The sequence below is a fragment of the Sus scrofa genome, chromosome X (genome assembly GCF_054392235.1).
Source record: "Sus scrofa isolate SSC_HxYL_T2T_F1_AM1 chromosome X, Sscrofa_HxYL_maternal_Yorkshire_Landrace_v2.0, whole genome shotgun sequence".
NCBI classification, from domain to species: domain Eukaryota; kingdom Metazoa; phylum Chordata; class Mammalia; order Artiodactyla; family Suidae; genus Sus; species Sus scrofa.
Window position 1 is genome coordinate 107,275,783 of NC_139401.1, and position 16,889 is coordinate 107,292,671.

General features: G+C 37.4%; 1 protein-coding gene across 3 annotated transcripts in view; it reads left to right on the forward strand.

The window, feature by feature from the left end:
• Positions 1-14,045, forward strand: part of WDR44 (WD repeat domain 44) — a 75,495-nt gene extending 61,450 nt beyond the window's left edge. For 2 of the 3 annotated variants that reach the window (XM_021080420.2, XM_085008240.1), the window contains 8 exons: positions 482-595; positions 4,273-4,395; positions 7,464-7,655; positions 7,852-7,953; positions 8,169-8,284; positions 9,429-9,556; positions 9,935-10,069; positions 12,984-14,045. In XM_021080420.2, the coding sequence (XP_020936079.1) occupies positions 482-595; positions 4,273-4,395; positions 7,464-7,655; positions 7,852-7,953; positions 8,169-8,284; positions 9,429-9,556; positions 9,935-10,069; positions 12,984-13,078 (1,005 nt within the window). In that variant the 3' untranslated portion in view covers positions 13,079-14,045. Of the gene's footprint in view, positions 1-481; positions 596-4,272; positions 4,396-7,463; positions 7,656-7,851; positions 7,954-8,168; positions 8,285-9,428; positions 9,557-9,934; positions 10,446-11,919 lie in introns of all 3 variants that reach the window. The other variant, XR_014835541.1, reaches the window with a different exon arrangement.
• Positions 14,046-16,889: the final 2,844 nt, after the last annotated feature.

Consider the following 16,889-nt stretch of genomic DNA (forward strand, 5'->3'; position numbering starts at 1 on the left):
AGATCACCTTGTATAGTCCTTTTTAATAGTGAGGAAATCTTTCTAGAAGGCTCCTCTGTCTCCCCATCCTCTAAACGGAATTGCCTCATGTTGATTGATGAAAATTATAGCACATGCCTAAACTAGTCGTCATTGCAAAGGGGAATGAGTTTATCTTAATGAGCTTAGACCAATCGTGATCACCCCCACCCCCACCCCCACCCTAGTGCTGCTTCCACCTCTCCTAAAGGAACAGATGCTCTTAAAAGGACTCTGTTAGGGAGGGAAAGATTGTGAAAGTGTCTTCAGGGATGATCCTGGTTTATTAGGAAAAGGAGGTAAGGAAGTGATAAGTAGTAGATGCAGCATAAAGGGGAGTCAGCTTTTGGTAGATCAAGATTTCAGTCAAGCATCATACAAAATGATGGGAGAACAAATGGGATGGGAAAAGTCTGAAGCTTTTGTTTTTCTAGTTTTAACATTTGTTTTCATGTTTAAACAGGTATGTAGTGGAGCTGATGAAGACCCAGATGATAAAAATGCACCATTTCGACAAAGGCCATTTTGCAAATATAAAGGACATACGGCTGATCTCCTTGATCTTTCATGGTCTAAAGTAAGAAATCTTACTTGAACTGTGTATTAATTCTGTGTAACTATTTTAGGATAAAAACAAATATTTTATTTGTATGACTGTCACACCGTCAGATGTTTGAATGTTCGTGTATACTTCATGGGAGTTAAAAATTAATTAAGGTTAAAAAAGAGAAGCATCAGATTAGGCTAATGAGAAAACGTTTAGGTTACTTTACAGTTTCTATCTGGATCTGTCTATATATTTGTACTTTTTTTCTTTTTTCTTTTCTTTCTTTTCTTTTTAAGGCCACACCTGCAGCAAAAAAAAAAAAAAAAATTTCACCTGGGGGGAAGTAATATTTAAAAGCCTTAAATTGAGAAGCATCATCTTAGTTAACAAAATACCAGTAGGGATACTGGTGGTGCCCATATGTTTTAACTGTGTCAGGAGAACCTAATGTATCACAATATCACTGGTACATATCAGCAAGTCAGGCTTCCCCTGAACTCCAGCTTTGAACCACTCCATTTTTGAATTGTTGTTCCTATCATATTTGTGTAGAGCTATATATGTGCTGTTACGTGCTTATGTATATGTGTTATGTATATGTCCTGTTTTGGATGCATTTCATAACCCATCTGTCATAATGTCTTTCTCTAACCTCCTAGAACAAGCTGGGACCTCACCTGGTAGTCTGGTTTTAAACTGAGCCCCAGTTGTGTATTTAAACTCCTTCCCAACCATGTGTGAAATCTGGGTTGTCACAAAAGGGAAATCTAAAGTGTCCTTAATCTGGAGTTCCTGTTGTGGCTCAGCAGAAATAAACCCGACTAGTATCCATGAGGATGTGGGTTCAGTCCCTGGCCTTGCTCAGTGGGTTAAGGATCTGATGGCACTGCCTCAAGCTGTGGTGTAGGTCAAGACTCAGGTCAGACCAGGGATTGCTATGGCTGTGGCGTATGAGGCCAGGGATCAAACCTGCATTCTCATGGATACTAGTCGGATTCTTAACTCCCTAAGCCACAGTGGGAAATCCTGTGTGCTCTTTTCTTAAACTTTCTTTTTTACTGAACTATTTATGTATATTTCTAGATACATATTGGCAACAAGATTCTAAGCCCCTCGAGTAGGGATCAGAGGGAGTTCCTTTTATGGCTCAGTGGTTAATGAACCTGACTAGGATCCGTGAGGATGCAAGTTCGATCCCTGGTCTCCCTCGGTGGGTTAAGGATCCGGCGATGCCCTGAGCTGTGGTGTAGGTCACAGATGCTCGGATCCAGGGTTGCTGTGGCTATGGTGTGGGCCGGCAACTGTAGCTCCGATTTGACCCCTAGCTTGGGAACTTCCATATGCCACAGGTGCACCCCTAAAAAGCAAAAAAAAAAAGAGTAGGGGTCAGATCTGACTTTACTGTTGTTTATCTTCAGTATCTAGCAGAGTTGGTATTTATAGGGGGGTTTCTGTCTGTCGAAGACTTGTTTTGTGCCAGGTAACAGAATTACTTTATTAATTCTTAAAATAACAACCCTGTGAAGTAGATATTTCATTTTGTAGATTAGAAGACTGAGCCTCTGACCTGTCCAAGATCACAAAACTAGTTTTGGGTAGCACTTAGATCTGAATCTAATTTTTTTGACTCCCAGGAGCATGCTTAGCTCAAGAAAACTATTTAATTTCACTTATTAGGTATTTATTGAACAGAAACCTCTTGGCATAATAGAACAAATCTTAACATGTCTTTAGCAGCTTTCATGGATGTCTTCATAGTTCTTTCATATGCTTAAAGCAATGGACCGTTGCATGAAGTGAATAAAGTCAGTTTTAATGAACAGCCGACTATTGATTTAATTTTATATGCCTTGTTATTATTAATCAACAGGAAAAAAGCAAACCATACATACTCTTCAAAACTTTTCTGGGAGTTCCCGTCGTGGCGCAGTGGTTAACGAATCCGACTAGGAACCATGAGGTTGCGGGTTCGGTCCCTGCCCTTGCTCAGTGGGTTAACGATCCGGCGTTGCCGTGAGCTGTGGTGTAGGTTGCAGACGCGGCTCGGATCCCGCGTTGCTGTGGCTCTGGCGTAGGTCGGTGGCTACAGCTCCGATTCAACCCCTAGCCTGGGAACCTCCATATGCCGCGGGAGCGGCCCAAGAAATAGCAACAACAACAACAAAAAAAAAAAAAAAGACAAAAGACAAAAAAAAAAAACTTTTCTGGGACTGAGTAGATCTTGAAAATAAAAAGAATTGTTACTAGATGTTTCAAAAGTTATTGTAAATCTTTCAAAATTCCGTTGTTTTTTTTTTTTCTGTTGTTTTGGTTTTATTTTTATAGTTTAACTCTTTTGGGTTTTTAGATTTTTTCTTTTTGTTACTTTTCAAAATTCTGTTTTTTGATTGTAAGATACACCATCTGTTTAAAAACAGGTATACCACATAAAATGTACATTTTAAAAACTGGCACAAATAGCATTTATGTAGCAGTACAATAACGTATCCAAATTGTGCTTATTAGACTTTCTTGTTTTTCATAACATGCGTTCTACTTAAGCACTGTGCAGAATAATGTGGTAGTTAAGCCTGGACCTAGGGCCAGACTACCCAAGTTTGAACTCCAGCTCCCCCCCCTGACAAGCTGTGTAGTCTTAGACAAATTATTTAACCTCTCTACTCAATGTTCTCATTTGTGAAAGGGGATAATAGTATACCTACCTCGAGTTCCCTTGTGGCACAGCAGGTTAAGGCTCTGTCTGGCATTGTCACTGCAGCAGCTTGGGTTGCTGCTGTGGCCCGGGTTTAGTCCCTGACCCGGGAATTTCTACCTGCCTCAGGCGCAGCCAAAAAAAAAAAAAATAATAATAATGTACCTACCTCATAATGTTGCTGTATAGTGCTAAGAACAATGTTTAGCACAAAGTAAATACTCAGTAAATGTCATTATTATTCCAATTTGTTTAGCACCTTTATGCATACCAGGGAATACTAGGATCCCATTTCAGTTTTCTCATTCAGTATAACTCAGTTCTCCCTTTAAATAGATTGTATTTAGAAATAAAAGAGCTTTTGCCAGCTAGAAGCTTTTGACAGATAGATGTTTGATTTCTGGGTGATGGGCCACCACAATGCCTAAAACAGTTACACTACCCTCTTCTAGCTTTGAAAATTCTATGATGTATTCTAAGAGATTTGACCAATTCTGTTCTCTAATTTTCTTGCCTAGGGTATGACAGATGCACAGTAACTTTTCATTTCCATGCTACATCATAGGGTAATCTTTTTGAAGGCATTTTAAGTGACAGAGAATCCATGTGAGTTAAAATTCACCAGTATTATCAATGTGAAAATAACTGAACCAAAATGACAATCAAATGAATAGATGACTTATATTCATAGCTAGGTTCCAGTATATGCAGGCTTTAACAACTAAAGCACACCTTAGTTCTCTACTGGTGCCTGGCAGATTTCTTTCAACAAAAGTCATAAGATTAATCCTGATTTCAGAATAGGTAATGTGAAAAAGTCTTAGAATCAGAGAAATTACCTGTTTGGGAAAAAATGGGATTGTGCAAGTGAATTGGATAATCATTTGTGCTTTCTGATGCTGCATATGGCAGTAATAATGACAAAATTATTGAGGTATATAACCAAAAGTTCACTTTTGTGGTATAAGTAATTTTTCATATGGTGATAAAATAATCAATGTCAATTTCTCCATAGAACTACTTTCTGCTTTCTTCTTCCATGGATAAAACAGTCAGATTATGGCACATTTCCAGAAGAGAATGCCTTTGCTGTTTTCAGCATATAGATTTTGTCACTGCCATAGCTTTCCATCCAAGAGTAAGTAATTATTTCCACATTTTTTTGTTACACTGTGAGGAAGGTGAGGGAACCCGGTTTTCTCTGGAGCGTAATTGGATGACAGGAAAAAAAATTATCAATAGCCACATAGTTAAGAGCAACTTTACTCTTTCATTTTGCTTTAAAAATGAGAAAGGGAATATGTATTCTGCTAATCTGCATTAGAAGGGCTGGAAATATTATAGCCTAAATGCAATGGTGAAAAGTCATCCCAAATCTTTAATAAGACATGCAGGGTATAAACTAAGAAAATATCCTATTAAAGAGGAGAGATGGTAGAAGAAGAACAGGCAGAGGTGGATAAATGAGAAAGGGAAGCATATAAGTAGGAATTGTCATAGGAAGGTCAGGAAGGAAAGAGACAAAGAAGAAAATATTGAAAGAGGCAAAAACCAAAATTCCTTACAAGATATACTGAATTCTGGAGTTCCCGGTCGTGGCTCAGCGGCTAGCGAACCCGACTAGCATCCACGAGGACACGGGTTAGATTCCTGGCCTCGCTCAGTGGGTTAAGGATCCAGCATTGCCATGAGCTGTGGTGTAGGTTATAGACGCAGCTCAAATCCTGTGTTGCTGTGGCTCTGGTGTAGGCTGGCAGCTACAGCTCCAATTAGACCCCTAGCCTGGGAACCTCCATATGCCTCGGGTGCGGCCCTAAAAAGACAAAAAGACCAAAAAAAAAAAAGATATACTGAATTCCTATTTAATGTCTGGAAACATTGTTCATCTTGAGATCCTTTCTTAACTCATTTTCAATGTAGAAAAACAGTTAATGTCTTTACTCTAGAAAGAAAGTATTTCATATGATTTCAACCATATGAAAGGAGAAAAATCTACCATCATGGAATCTAGACCTATCTTATAATATCCTATAGGATAGAGCCACCAAGTACATAAGGCTAGATTAGTTTTAGTTCTTTGCAGCTGTAAGCACGAGGGATGTCATGTGTTGGTGCGGCTTCACTAGCCAGGTTGAAATAATTGGAGAGTTTGAGCTGATCCTGGTTGATTTTCCCTCTCCTACATTGGTGCATGATTACATTTCCAATCATGTCCTCATCTCTGTATGTTTAATACCCATTGTCTTTTTCATGCAAACTTTCAGTTATATTCACATTTTTTTCTTTCTTTCCCCATATTGAGTGAGAAGAATGACTTTTCTCTCAATATGAATTCCCTCCCTGGGCAGGCTTATAACATGGGCAGTAATAATTCTGAACCCTTAGAGAAGACTTGAACTTTTTATAATTAAAAATGCTTAATCTATGTTGATATCATATCAGTTTTGACCATCAACCTTTGAAGGCTTCTTTCTCAATAATACCCACATCCTGTCAGCAGAGGAGGCAACAAAAGGATGGATTTACTGCTATTAGCAACTATGAACAAAACCCTTCCCTCCCCCTCTGTTTTGACTATAATGTATCAAGGTGGAAAGAGAGGGGTCTTAGGTGGTAATAGTTATCTATGTAGTACTTTATTATTAAGGTTTCTGTTTAGTCAGTATTTTTTCTGTACTTTCATTTGGTTTTATTTTGGAAACTGAGAAGTATTATTTCTAAAAATTCTGCTGCTGTAGAGAGGTTTTGAGAAGAGTTAGGGAAGAATGGGGTGATGTTGACATTTTCCTCCAAAATATGTGTCTATCAAATAATGTTACCTGGAAAGAAGGAAGCAGAGTTATAAAAAAAAAATAGCCAAATAGAGATAGACACATGTATATACATATGCACGTATATGTATGTATGTAAATAAAATTCTAAATTCTAAGACCCAGATGAAGTATTTGACTTGTTCTGCACTTCTACTGGTAGACATTGAATCAGGCCTTCTATACCATAGCCATAAAAATGCCCATTCTGTGTAAGTTATCCTTGATAGGCTTTAGAGGTGGATAAGAATAATAACCTTGAGTGGAGAAGAAAATCTGTTTCTTGTTTTGGCGTTCCAGTTATTTTATTTTATCTTTAATTCTTATGTTACCAAAAATTAGAGCAGCTTCATGATAGGCCTAGTTTAGCTTAGAGCAGGGTTTTTCAACCTTAGCACTATTGGCATTTGGGGTTGGATAATTCTTTGGCATAGAAGGAGGAAAGGCTATCCTGTGCATTATAGGATGTTTAGCAGCATTCCTGGCTTCTACTCACTAGATGTCATAGCACCCCACCCTCTAAATGGTAACAATCAAAAATGTCTCCAGGAGTTACTTGGTGGCCTAGTAGGTTGAGGATCCGGTGTTGTCACTGCTGTGGCTCGGGTTTAATCCCTGGCCCAGGAACTTCCGCATACTGAGGGCACAGCCAAAAAAAAAAAAAAAAAAAAAAAAAAAGTCTCCAGATGTTGCTAGATGTCTCCTGTGAGGCCAAATTGCCATCTGCTGAGAACCCCTGGTTTGAGATTGAGAATTTGATTGAAGAATTTAAATGGTGAAGTGATTCTTTGCTGACAGGGTGTCAGAGTTCCAAAAATTGACTGATTCTGTGGGCTAACTGGCATTAGCTACTCTTTTATCCAGAAGTTGCATGTATCCCAAGGAGTGTCTGGGCAAATGCACCATTATAGGATAGTGTTTCCTAAAGCCTGTTCCTTGAATGTGCTAGCCCTGCTAGATGTTCCTTCCTGGCCCTCTGCCAACTCCCTACAAAAGTTCAGTGGTTAAATAAGTTGAAAAATGCTACCTACTTTATCACCTTTTAGAGAATCAGAATGCATGTTAATTGAGAATCCTGTTTAACTTTCAGTAACCCAGAATTTCTCAAACTTATTTGATCACACAACCTACACTCCAACACATTATCTGTTAACGTCTATAACTTGGGAAAAGCAGTTTAAGGATATGATAAAGTGATTAGACTATCATTTCTCCAAAATGAATAGTGAAGTTTCTAGTTGTTATTTTTAGTGAATGAAATATTGCTTATTTTATAAATACTTTTTAAATGAAATCTACATATTTTAACATTATTTCTAATAGACAGTGTATTGATTTGCTCATGAGTTTTTCTTCATGTGGTAAAATGAAAGCTTTCTCTTTTGTCACATTTTAGGATGACAGGTATTTTCTAAGTGGGTCATTGGATGGAAAACTCCGCCTTTGGAACATACCTGACAAAAAAGTGGCTTTGTGGAATGAAGTAGATGGTCAAACAAAATTGATCACAGCTGCAAATTTCTGTCAGAATGGCAAATATGCAGTGATTGGAACATATGATGGCAGGTGTATTTTCTATGATACAGAGGTAAAGGAATATCTTGTATAAGTTACGTACTTAGTAAAACACTTCTGCAGTGTGGAATAAGTTGGTGTATCCTCTCTGGGCTTTAACTGCCTTATCTGTAAACTGGAGTAAATAATACCACGTCTGTCTGTGAGTTGGCTCAGATGATCTTTGAGGTTCTTTCTAATTCTGATCTCTTTAAATTGTGACTTTTTAGCATTTGAAATACCACACACAAATACATGTCCGATCTACCAGAGGGCGTAACAAGGTCGGAAGAAAAATTACTGGCATTGAGCCTTTACCTGGAGAAAATAAGGTACTAAGTATTCAAAACCATCTCTCTTCACACTATATATAGACTCCTGAAAGTAAGTTCTTTATATCTTGGCTAAGAATATATTTCCTTTTCTATGGAATACTGCTTTTCTAGTTTTGAGATATATTCTCTGTGTGTGTAATACCCTTTTTTGGTTATACCTTAACACAGATTAAAAGATGGTATTTTTAGCTTTTCCTTTCATTTGTTTTTAGATACTGGTAACCTCAAATGACTCCAGAATCAGACTATATGATCTTAGAGATTTGTCACTGTCCATGAAGTATAAGGGGTATGTCAACAGCAGCAGCCAGATCAAAGCAAGTTTCAGGTAAGTTGGCAATGAGAAATTCTGGAAGGAGATCAGAACATTTCTCCCCTACTCCCATTTTTCTGTTGATCTATGCCTTATGTTTATATGGTATTGTTAATTCCTTTGCATGTTTACAGCTGGTATCTCATATTATCAGTCATGCGGTACTTAGCGTAGCCACTTGTTTGATAGAGTTCGAATTGCCCCTACTCTCCAAGTGAAGAAACTGAGATGGAGAAAATTAAGTAATTTGCCTAAAGTCACACTACACTGGTAGTTGCAGAGCCAGGTTTAGAAGACTCCCAGCTCCAGCATTTGTGCTTTTGTACTTTTATGTAAGCTTTCTAAAAGGAATTTACTCCCTTCCCCCACCGCATCCATGGTCTTGATCCCTTTAGATACAGAAGCTAATAAAGCATTTTGACACCCTAAAGTACAGTATTCTCTGTTTATACCTTAACATATTTGTTATATGAATTCTTAATTTAGGATTTTCAGGCTCTCCTGAATGAAATACCTACCTCTTCTCCCTTTATAGCCCTCTTTCAGCCCTTTTCTTACCAGTTCTCTTTTTTGTTGTTGTTGTTGTTGTTGTTGTTGTCTTTTTGCCATTTCTTGGGCCACTCCGGCGGCATATGGAGGTTCCCAGGCTAGGGGTCCAATTGGAGCTGTAGCCACCGGCCTACACCAGAGCCACAGCAACGCGGGATCCGAGCCGCGTCTGCGACCTACACCACAGCTCATGGCAACGCCAGATCCCCAACCCACTGAGCAAGGGCAGGGATCGAACCCGCAACCCCATGGTTCCCAATCGGATTCGCTAACCACTGCGCCACGAGGGGAACTCCATCTTTTCTTCTTAAATTACCCAATAATTTAATTGGTAACATATTCCAGTTCTCTCTTTTATCTGTTAAGTAGGCATTCCTGCCAGTGTGTGTTAACCCAGCAGCATTTACCTAGAGGTTTGATGGAAATACTAATGCCTCTGGCCCCCTATGTCAAACCTATACATTCAAAACCTCTGGAGTGAGACTAAGAGTCTATATTTCAACAAGTTCTGTTTGATGTTTTCATAGGCGTTTTAAGCCAGGAAGCTCTGATAGAGGGAAACCTAAAAAAACTTACAATTTGACTTTTTTTCTTTCTTCCCTAAATTTAGCCATGATTTTAGTTACCTCGTTAGTGGCTCAGAAGATAAGTATGTTTATATCTGGAGTACTTACCATGACCTAAGCAAGTTTACTTCAGTCAGGAGGGATCGTAATGACTTTTGGGAAGGTATTAAAGGTAAGTAAGTGGCTACTTTTGTGTGCCTTATAAGTGAGTAAAGTTAAAATAGAGATGTACTGTAAGTAAATTTGTTTAGGGATTATTTCAGAGAAACAGTTTGACAATTTAACTACTTTTGCTTTGTATTAGTTTTGTTTGGTTTTTCCGTACTGAGGAGGAACTTGTCTAAAATTTGAGAAGTCATCATGGAATCTCGGAACTTATATGTAGTTTGGGGTTTTTTGGGAAGTATTTTTGGGTTTTTGATAGTTCTTAGTTGCTTATATGTTTTTAAAGATATTTGCATATAATGTACACTATTATTTTTTATGTATTTTTGTCTTGATGTTTAGAATCAAATTTATTAGTTATCCTGAAGTAAATTTTTTTTCCCAGCCCATAATGCAGTTGTCACATCAGCCATCTTTGCTCCAAACCCAAGTTTAATGTTGTCTTTGGATATGCAATCTGAAAAATCAGAAGGGAATGATAAAGGTGAAGATGCTGAGGTTTTAGATACCATGCCCTCTGGTAGGTACTCACATTTTATTTCTCCTACATTTTTTCTATTAGCATTTAGTAGCTTCATTGACCTATGGGTATTCATGAATATGAAGAAGTTTTCATGAGTATGAAGAATATTTCTTGTTTGTAACATAATGGTTGTCAGATGTGCATTTATGAACATTTCAGTAACATAGTTCTTACAAGTTCTACTTCTTTTAAATTCACCTGGGAATTGAAGAATGAAAATTTTTAAAGTTTGTCATTTTTTTTAATGGATAACTGTTCTCTCTGAGAATTGCAAACAAGACTTAAACATATACAAAATTTATTGTCTGTCTCTTCTACTACACTATAATCTGTATGTGTTTTATTTGTTGTCATACTACCAGTGCCTAGCACAGTGCTTGTCTGCATATAGTAGATGCTATATAAACATTTGCTAAATAAGTGAATTAAACCAAAATGAAAGCAGTGTTCTGTTCTACTTGCCACAAATTTACAGCTTCTCATAGATAGCTATTTACAAGCCTGTAATTTCTTTCCCTTTGCAGCATATGCTTTTTTTTTTTTTTTTTTTTTGTGTGTGTGTCTTTTCTAGGGCTACACGCATGGCACATGGAGGTTCCCAGGCTAGGGGTCTAATTGGAGCTGTAGCTGCCGGCCTAGGCCAGAGCCACAGCAACACGGGAATCCGAGCCACGTCTGCGACCTACACCACAGCTCACGGTAATGCTGGATCCTTAACCCACTGAGTGAGGCCAGGGATTGCACCCGCAACCTCATGGTTCCTAGTCAGATTCGTTAACCACTGAGTCACGACAGGAACTCCCTACAGCATATTCTTTGAGAATGAATAGTACTTCCAGTTATGTAAAATGCTCAGATTAGGAAGTGAAAAGAAACCCTCAAGTGATATTGAGTGCCAATTATATAAAAAAAAACTGTCCCTGTTAATTCATAAGAGTAAGGTAAAATCATGTAACTTTGGACCAGTTACCAATGAAAACAAATAGTTTATTAAATATGTTTTCTCACTTTAGAGACTAAACCAAGCCTTGCAAAGAGTTAATAAAGCCACAACAACGATACAGTGCACAAAGGATGTTTCTCAAAGTATTTTCCTCAGAAAACTAAATGTAGAACTGCCATATGATCCAGCAAGCCTACTCCTGGCCATATATCCAGACAAAACTATAATTCAAAAAGATACATGCACATGCACTGATACACACACACACACACACACACACACACACTAGAACATTACTCAGCCATAAAAAATGAAATAATGCATTTACAGAAACATAGGTGGACCTAGTGATTATCATACTAAGTGAAGTAAGTTCAGAGAAAGACAAATATCATACGAGATCACATATGTAGAATCTAAAAAATAGTACAAGTGAACTTACAAGACAAACAAATTTACAGACGTAGAAAATTAACTTATGGTTGCCAAAGGGGAAGTGGGAAGGGGAAATTGCGAGTATGGGATTAACAGATGCGCAGTATGATATGAAATAGGTAAGCAACAGAATTTACTATAGCACAGGGAACTATATTCAATATCTTATAATAAACTATAATGGAAAAAAATTAAAAATATAGATATATACATATATATGTGTATAACCAAATTACTTTGCTGTATACCTGAAACTGTTTGAACTGCTATACACAATATTGTAAATCAACTACACTTCAATTTAAAAAAAAGATATAGGAGTTCCTGTCATGGCTCAGCAGTTAACAAATCTGACTATCATCCATGAGGACACAGGTTCGATCCCTGGCCTTGCTCAGTGGGTTAAGGATCTGGCATTGCTGTGAGTTGTGGTGTAGGCTGGCAACTCTAGCTCCAATTTGACCCCTAGCCTGGGAACCTCCATATGCTGCAGGTGCAGCCCTTAAAAACCAAAAATAAAAAAATTTTAATTTAAAGAAGATACAGCTGAAAACACAAAAAAGTGATAAGAATTAAAGATAACATATGTAAAGTACGTAGCAAAATGCCTGACATTAATAGACACCTTTCTTATTATTGTATCTTAGAAAGCATTTTTATATATATGTGACAAATTATTTTCTTCTCTAGCCTTTCTGATATCCCTCAGTTTTTTGCTGCTGCTGCTGTTCCTTAGCACTGCTTTGAGATATACAGAAAGGGTACTTAGGAATGTTCAGAGGCTTAGGATATGTTTTTTAGCAAATCTAAGAGAAACCATTTTGTCTAACTCATCCTGTATACAACTCTCCAGTTAAAGTTTGGACTATTTTCTTCCTTACTTATCAGTCCTTAAATCTACAGTTTTTGCCTATGCATAATAGTTAACACTGAATTTTGTTCATTAAATGCTGTTACCAGCAAATGTAAGAGGTAAGCATTTTTGCCCTTCGTAGCTACAGGGCTCTTCAGTATGTGGACTGGAAAGGTGAAAGGTGCTGTCAGCATTCACAGAGCAATCGTGTGTACTTCATTTCCTGGCAGTTTCAGTATGTCCGCTGTGCAGTAACCTTATTGCTAACCTCATTAGTGAACCCTGTTAAGAGAAGACTTGCCCAGCTGAATCCATCCTGTCAACACTCCAATCCTGGGGCTGAATAACAAGCTAGCCTCTTGTCTTGAAATGAGGAAATTAGACAATTTAGGAGGCCTTGGCTGCCTGCAAGTGAATCTAGACATCCAGGCTCCAAGGGACTGTAATCTCCCTATGCCAGGAAGAGACCAGCTAAGACAAGGTAAGTGGCAGTGAGCCTCAGAGAGGAGAGGTATAGGAGGATGAAAGGATTACAGGAGCAAGCTGGGAAAGAGGGACTGAAAAGGTAAGGGGAGGTTCTTCCGCCCCAGACGTGGAGGGTCACAGGCATATATGACAGGTGTGGTAGCAGGCTTTATACTCATTTAAATCAACTAAAATCTTTTTTTTATGCTTTTAAGGTATTATGAAGACAGATAACACAGAAGTTCTCCTCTCTGCTGACTTCACTGGAGCAATCAAAGTGTTTATTAACAAAAGGAAAAATGTATCTTAATTTGAAATGACATTTAAAATAAACATATCAGCAAGTTTCTATATGTATCAGAACTGAAAAATATGATAGTTTCAGGCTAACATCCTTTTTTAAAATTTTCATTGGAAGTTGTTCAAATATAATATATTTTTTGAGGGGCAATGTTAATGATCTAGTAAACCCTGGACTGATAGAATAGAAAGGAATGTAGCTAGAATAACATTGTCAAACATGAGGCTTTATGTTTTGTTATGTTTGTGTTTTTTGTTATATAATTGTGAACATGCACAGGTCTATGCATGAATATATAATATATTAATCACATGTGTGTGCCTTTTGGTTACATGCACTAAATCTAACAGAGTTAAATTATTTCAGTGGCTCTTTTGGCCTCTTATCGGGGGTGGGGAAACTTGTTTCTAGCTTAAATAATTTCTTTTGCACAAAATTTCATTTTTAAGAAAAGTGGTATCTTTTGACTGAGTTATTGTTTTGAAAATGTTATATAGGTTTTCAGTAGGTCAACAACCATGTGTGAATGGTTTTTATAAATTTCTCAATTTGGGGACAATTTTTTTTGTGTGTGTGGTCTAAATTGTGGACTTAAGATTCTTTTCTTTGTATATGTATATATAATTTTTTTTTTTTTGCCACACTGGAGCACAATGTTTCTATGTAAAGAATTCTTTTCATTCTTTATCCATGAGCACCAGGCTTTGCTCACTTAAAAAAAATTAAGCCGCATTAAGGAGTGAGTCTTCTTTTTTACAATAATGTAAAAATGAACTGTTTACATTTTTTTAAAGCATTGCAGTTTTAAAAATTAAGCAGTTTTGTTTTGTGTTGTTGAATTTGAAAGCCTTTGTAAATATTGATATAATGTACCAATGAAATAACATCTGGGGTGATGGAACCCTGATCATGTTGTTGATGGTTAGCATATGTTTCTGAAAATTAAATATGTATTATTAAAAGTTGGTCACCAACACTTGTTAAACATGTGACTTTATTTTCAGATGACTTCAGTAAATGGAGGAATGTGAAAAAAAACCCCAAAGTCTTTTTTTATAAGTTGATGTTTAGCAAGCAGAAGACCAAATTTTGGACCCCTAAATTACAATGTATTAGCTACATATCTTTCAGAGAAAAAAAAAATTAATTCTGGTTCTAAAATGAACACTGCTTAGCGTTCATCTATATGCTTATATGTTTTTTACTACATTTGTTTTCACTTACGTGAAAAGCTGGGGAGCCACAATCACATCCTTGTTAACAAGCATGGTTTTGGGATTTCCTGGATTTTCTAGTTGCATATTGCATATCGTTTGCCTTGGTTTTACCCCTGTGCTGCTTTCTGCCTCTTGCCGGTGCAATACTTCTTCCTTCCCCTCCTTTCCCCGCCCTCACTCTCCTCTCCCCACCTCTCTGCTGACAGATGGAGTTGCTGTGCCATTGGCTTTCCAACCAGTCACTTTCTTAAAGTCTGGATATCGGTGTGATTGGTCTAGTGTCTCAGAGAACTTGATGTCTTTCAACTCTGAGACAATTTGGCTTTCACTGACTTCTGCTTGAGGATTTGTAGTCTGTTGCGGTGCTTCAGTGGTTCAAGTACAGATAATCAGGATGTTGCCGTATGAATATGAATACTTCCTGATAGGTTTTATTGGTTTCTTAAACAAAAAGGCAAATAGTTGAGATGCAAGCATAAGAAAATAATACTGACACTTCTAAGTTTAGTTTTTAAAATGTGGGCTATCACTATGTAAATACACTGCAAAGTTACATCAAAAAGTAGGTTTGGAAAGGTAGCATCAAGATGTATACAAAGAAAGTTGAACAATATTTCTTCCTAAAATGAGTATTAGAAACTTACTATAATAAGTGGTATTGGGAGTTCCCACTGTGGCAGAGCGGGTTAAGGATCTGGTGTTGTCTCTGCAGCAGCACGGGTTTGATCCCCAGCCTAGTGCATTGGATTCGATCCCTGGCCTAGGAACTTCCATATGCCGTGGGTGTGGCCAAAAAAACAATAATAATAAATGTTGTGGTGTTACATGAAAGAGCAGATTGTAGAATTATATAAACTTGGATTTGGTTTCCTCTATTAGCACCTTCCTCGGGCAAGTTATTCTATTTTAATCTCCATGTCCTTATATGTAATATGAGACTATCTAACTGAAATTGTAAAGATTTACTGGAAAATCATGTATGTGTAAAGTTTGGTATCTAGCCAGTAGGTGTACTCAATAAAAAATAAAAAAAAAAAAACAAAAAAAAACAAAACACTTTTAAATGCCTCTCCTAAATCCCTGAGAACCATCCTAGATCAAAAAAGAAAAAAAAAATTATGTGGAAGCACTTTCTAAATATTGAGATTTCGTAGACAAATAACATTTTAGGGATTGACCTAGGGTGACAACCTTTTTTTGCCAATGCAACACCATTTAAAGCTGCCATCATCTACTGTCACCTCTTCATAAAAGAGAAAACAAGTTTTGTTTGTTTGTTTTGTTTTGGTTTTGCTACATCCATGGTATGCAGAAATTCTCGGGCCTGTTTTGTTTTTTTTTTTGCTACATCCGTGGTATGCAGAAATTCTCAGGCCAGGGATTGAACCCATGCCACAGCAATGACAGTGCCAGATCCTTAACCCACTGAACCACCAGGGAACTACAAGAGATGACATTTTAATACCAAAAAAAGTGGCGAAAAAAAGGTCAAGCACAATCTTACTATCTTAGAGCAACAAATAGTCTATTAAAGTGAATAAACCTACCTTTTGAAAAAAGTAGCCATATTTCCTATTTACCCTTTCTCCTTTAGTGAAAACTTCATCACAGGCTTGGTATGGCTGACTGCACTAGATAAACAAGTTTAAAACTACATTTCATTAAAAGATCTTTGAAGAGTCAAATTGAGCCTTCCCCCACCCTGTCTTGTTTACCTTAATTGGAATTAAAATATGAATGACTCAATATAATTAGCATACTATTTTCTCTGGTCTTCAAATTATACAGCTGGGGGGTTGCTTTTTATTCTTTGAAACATATGTTTATATATCCATCCCCAAAATTCCAATTAATATATCCATCCCAAAATTCCAGTTCCAATTTTTACTTCCAGTTTTTCTCACTCATGAAAAAAATCCAACTATCAGAATATTTTTAAGTCTTTCAATTACTAAGGGGATTCAGGGTAAAGATATGTTTGGGATTTAATGTTTCCCCATAACTTTTCAAAAAAAAAAATCATTCCCAGTTTCACTGGTTTCTTGCTACTTGCCTTACTTCTTCATTAAGCAGATGTTTATTGAACACCTACTATGTACAGACCACTGCTGGGAATAGAGAAGAATAAGGCAGCATCCCTGTGCCAGAAGAGCTCATGGTCTGGTGGAGAAGATGGCCACAGAAACAAGTAAGAAACTTGGAACTATCTTGTAACCGTGGCCTTAGAAATGTCCCTTCTCATCTTAACCCCTGTCTGTTCTAGCTTTCCTAGTAACTCATGGCAGCCACTTGATTCTCAGGCCAATCTTTGTGTATCTAATAGTACAAGCAGCAAGTATAATATGAGTAAAAGAGTGTAAGCCATAGGTAAGCAGAAAAGGTACCCACCATGCCAACATCTTCCCTGGTCTCTGGCCCCCTCCTCCCAGCCTAAAATCATCTTATTTTCCCCCCAAATCGTACCTGTCTTCTGTTTTGAGCTAACTCCTGGGTTGAGGGGGTTGGTTTTGTTTTTATTCACAGAGGACACCTATTTCAGAAAGCTTTCAAGTATAGTGGGGAGGGCTGAGGTGTCTGTTAACTGAGATCAGCCTGTGGAAGAC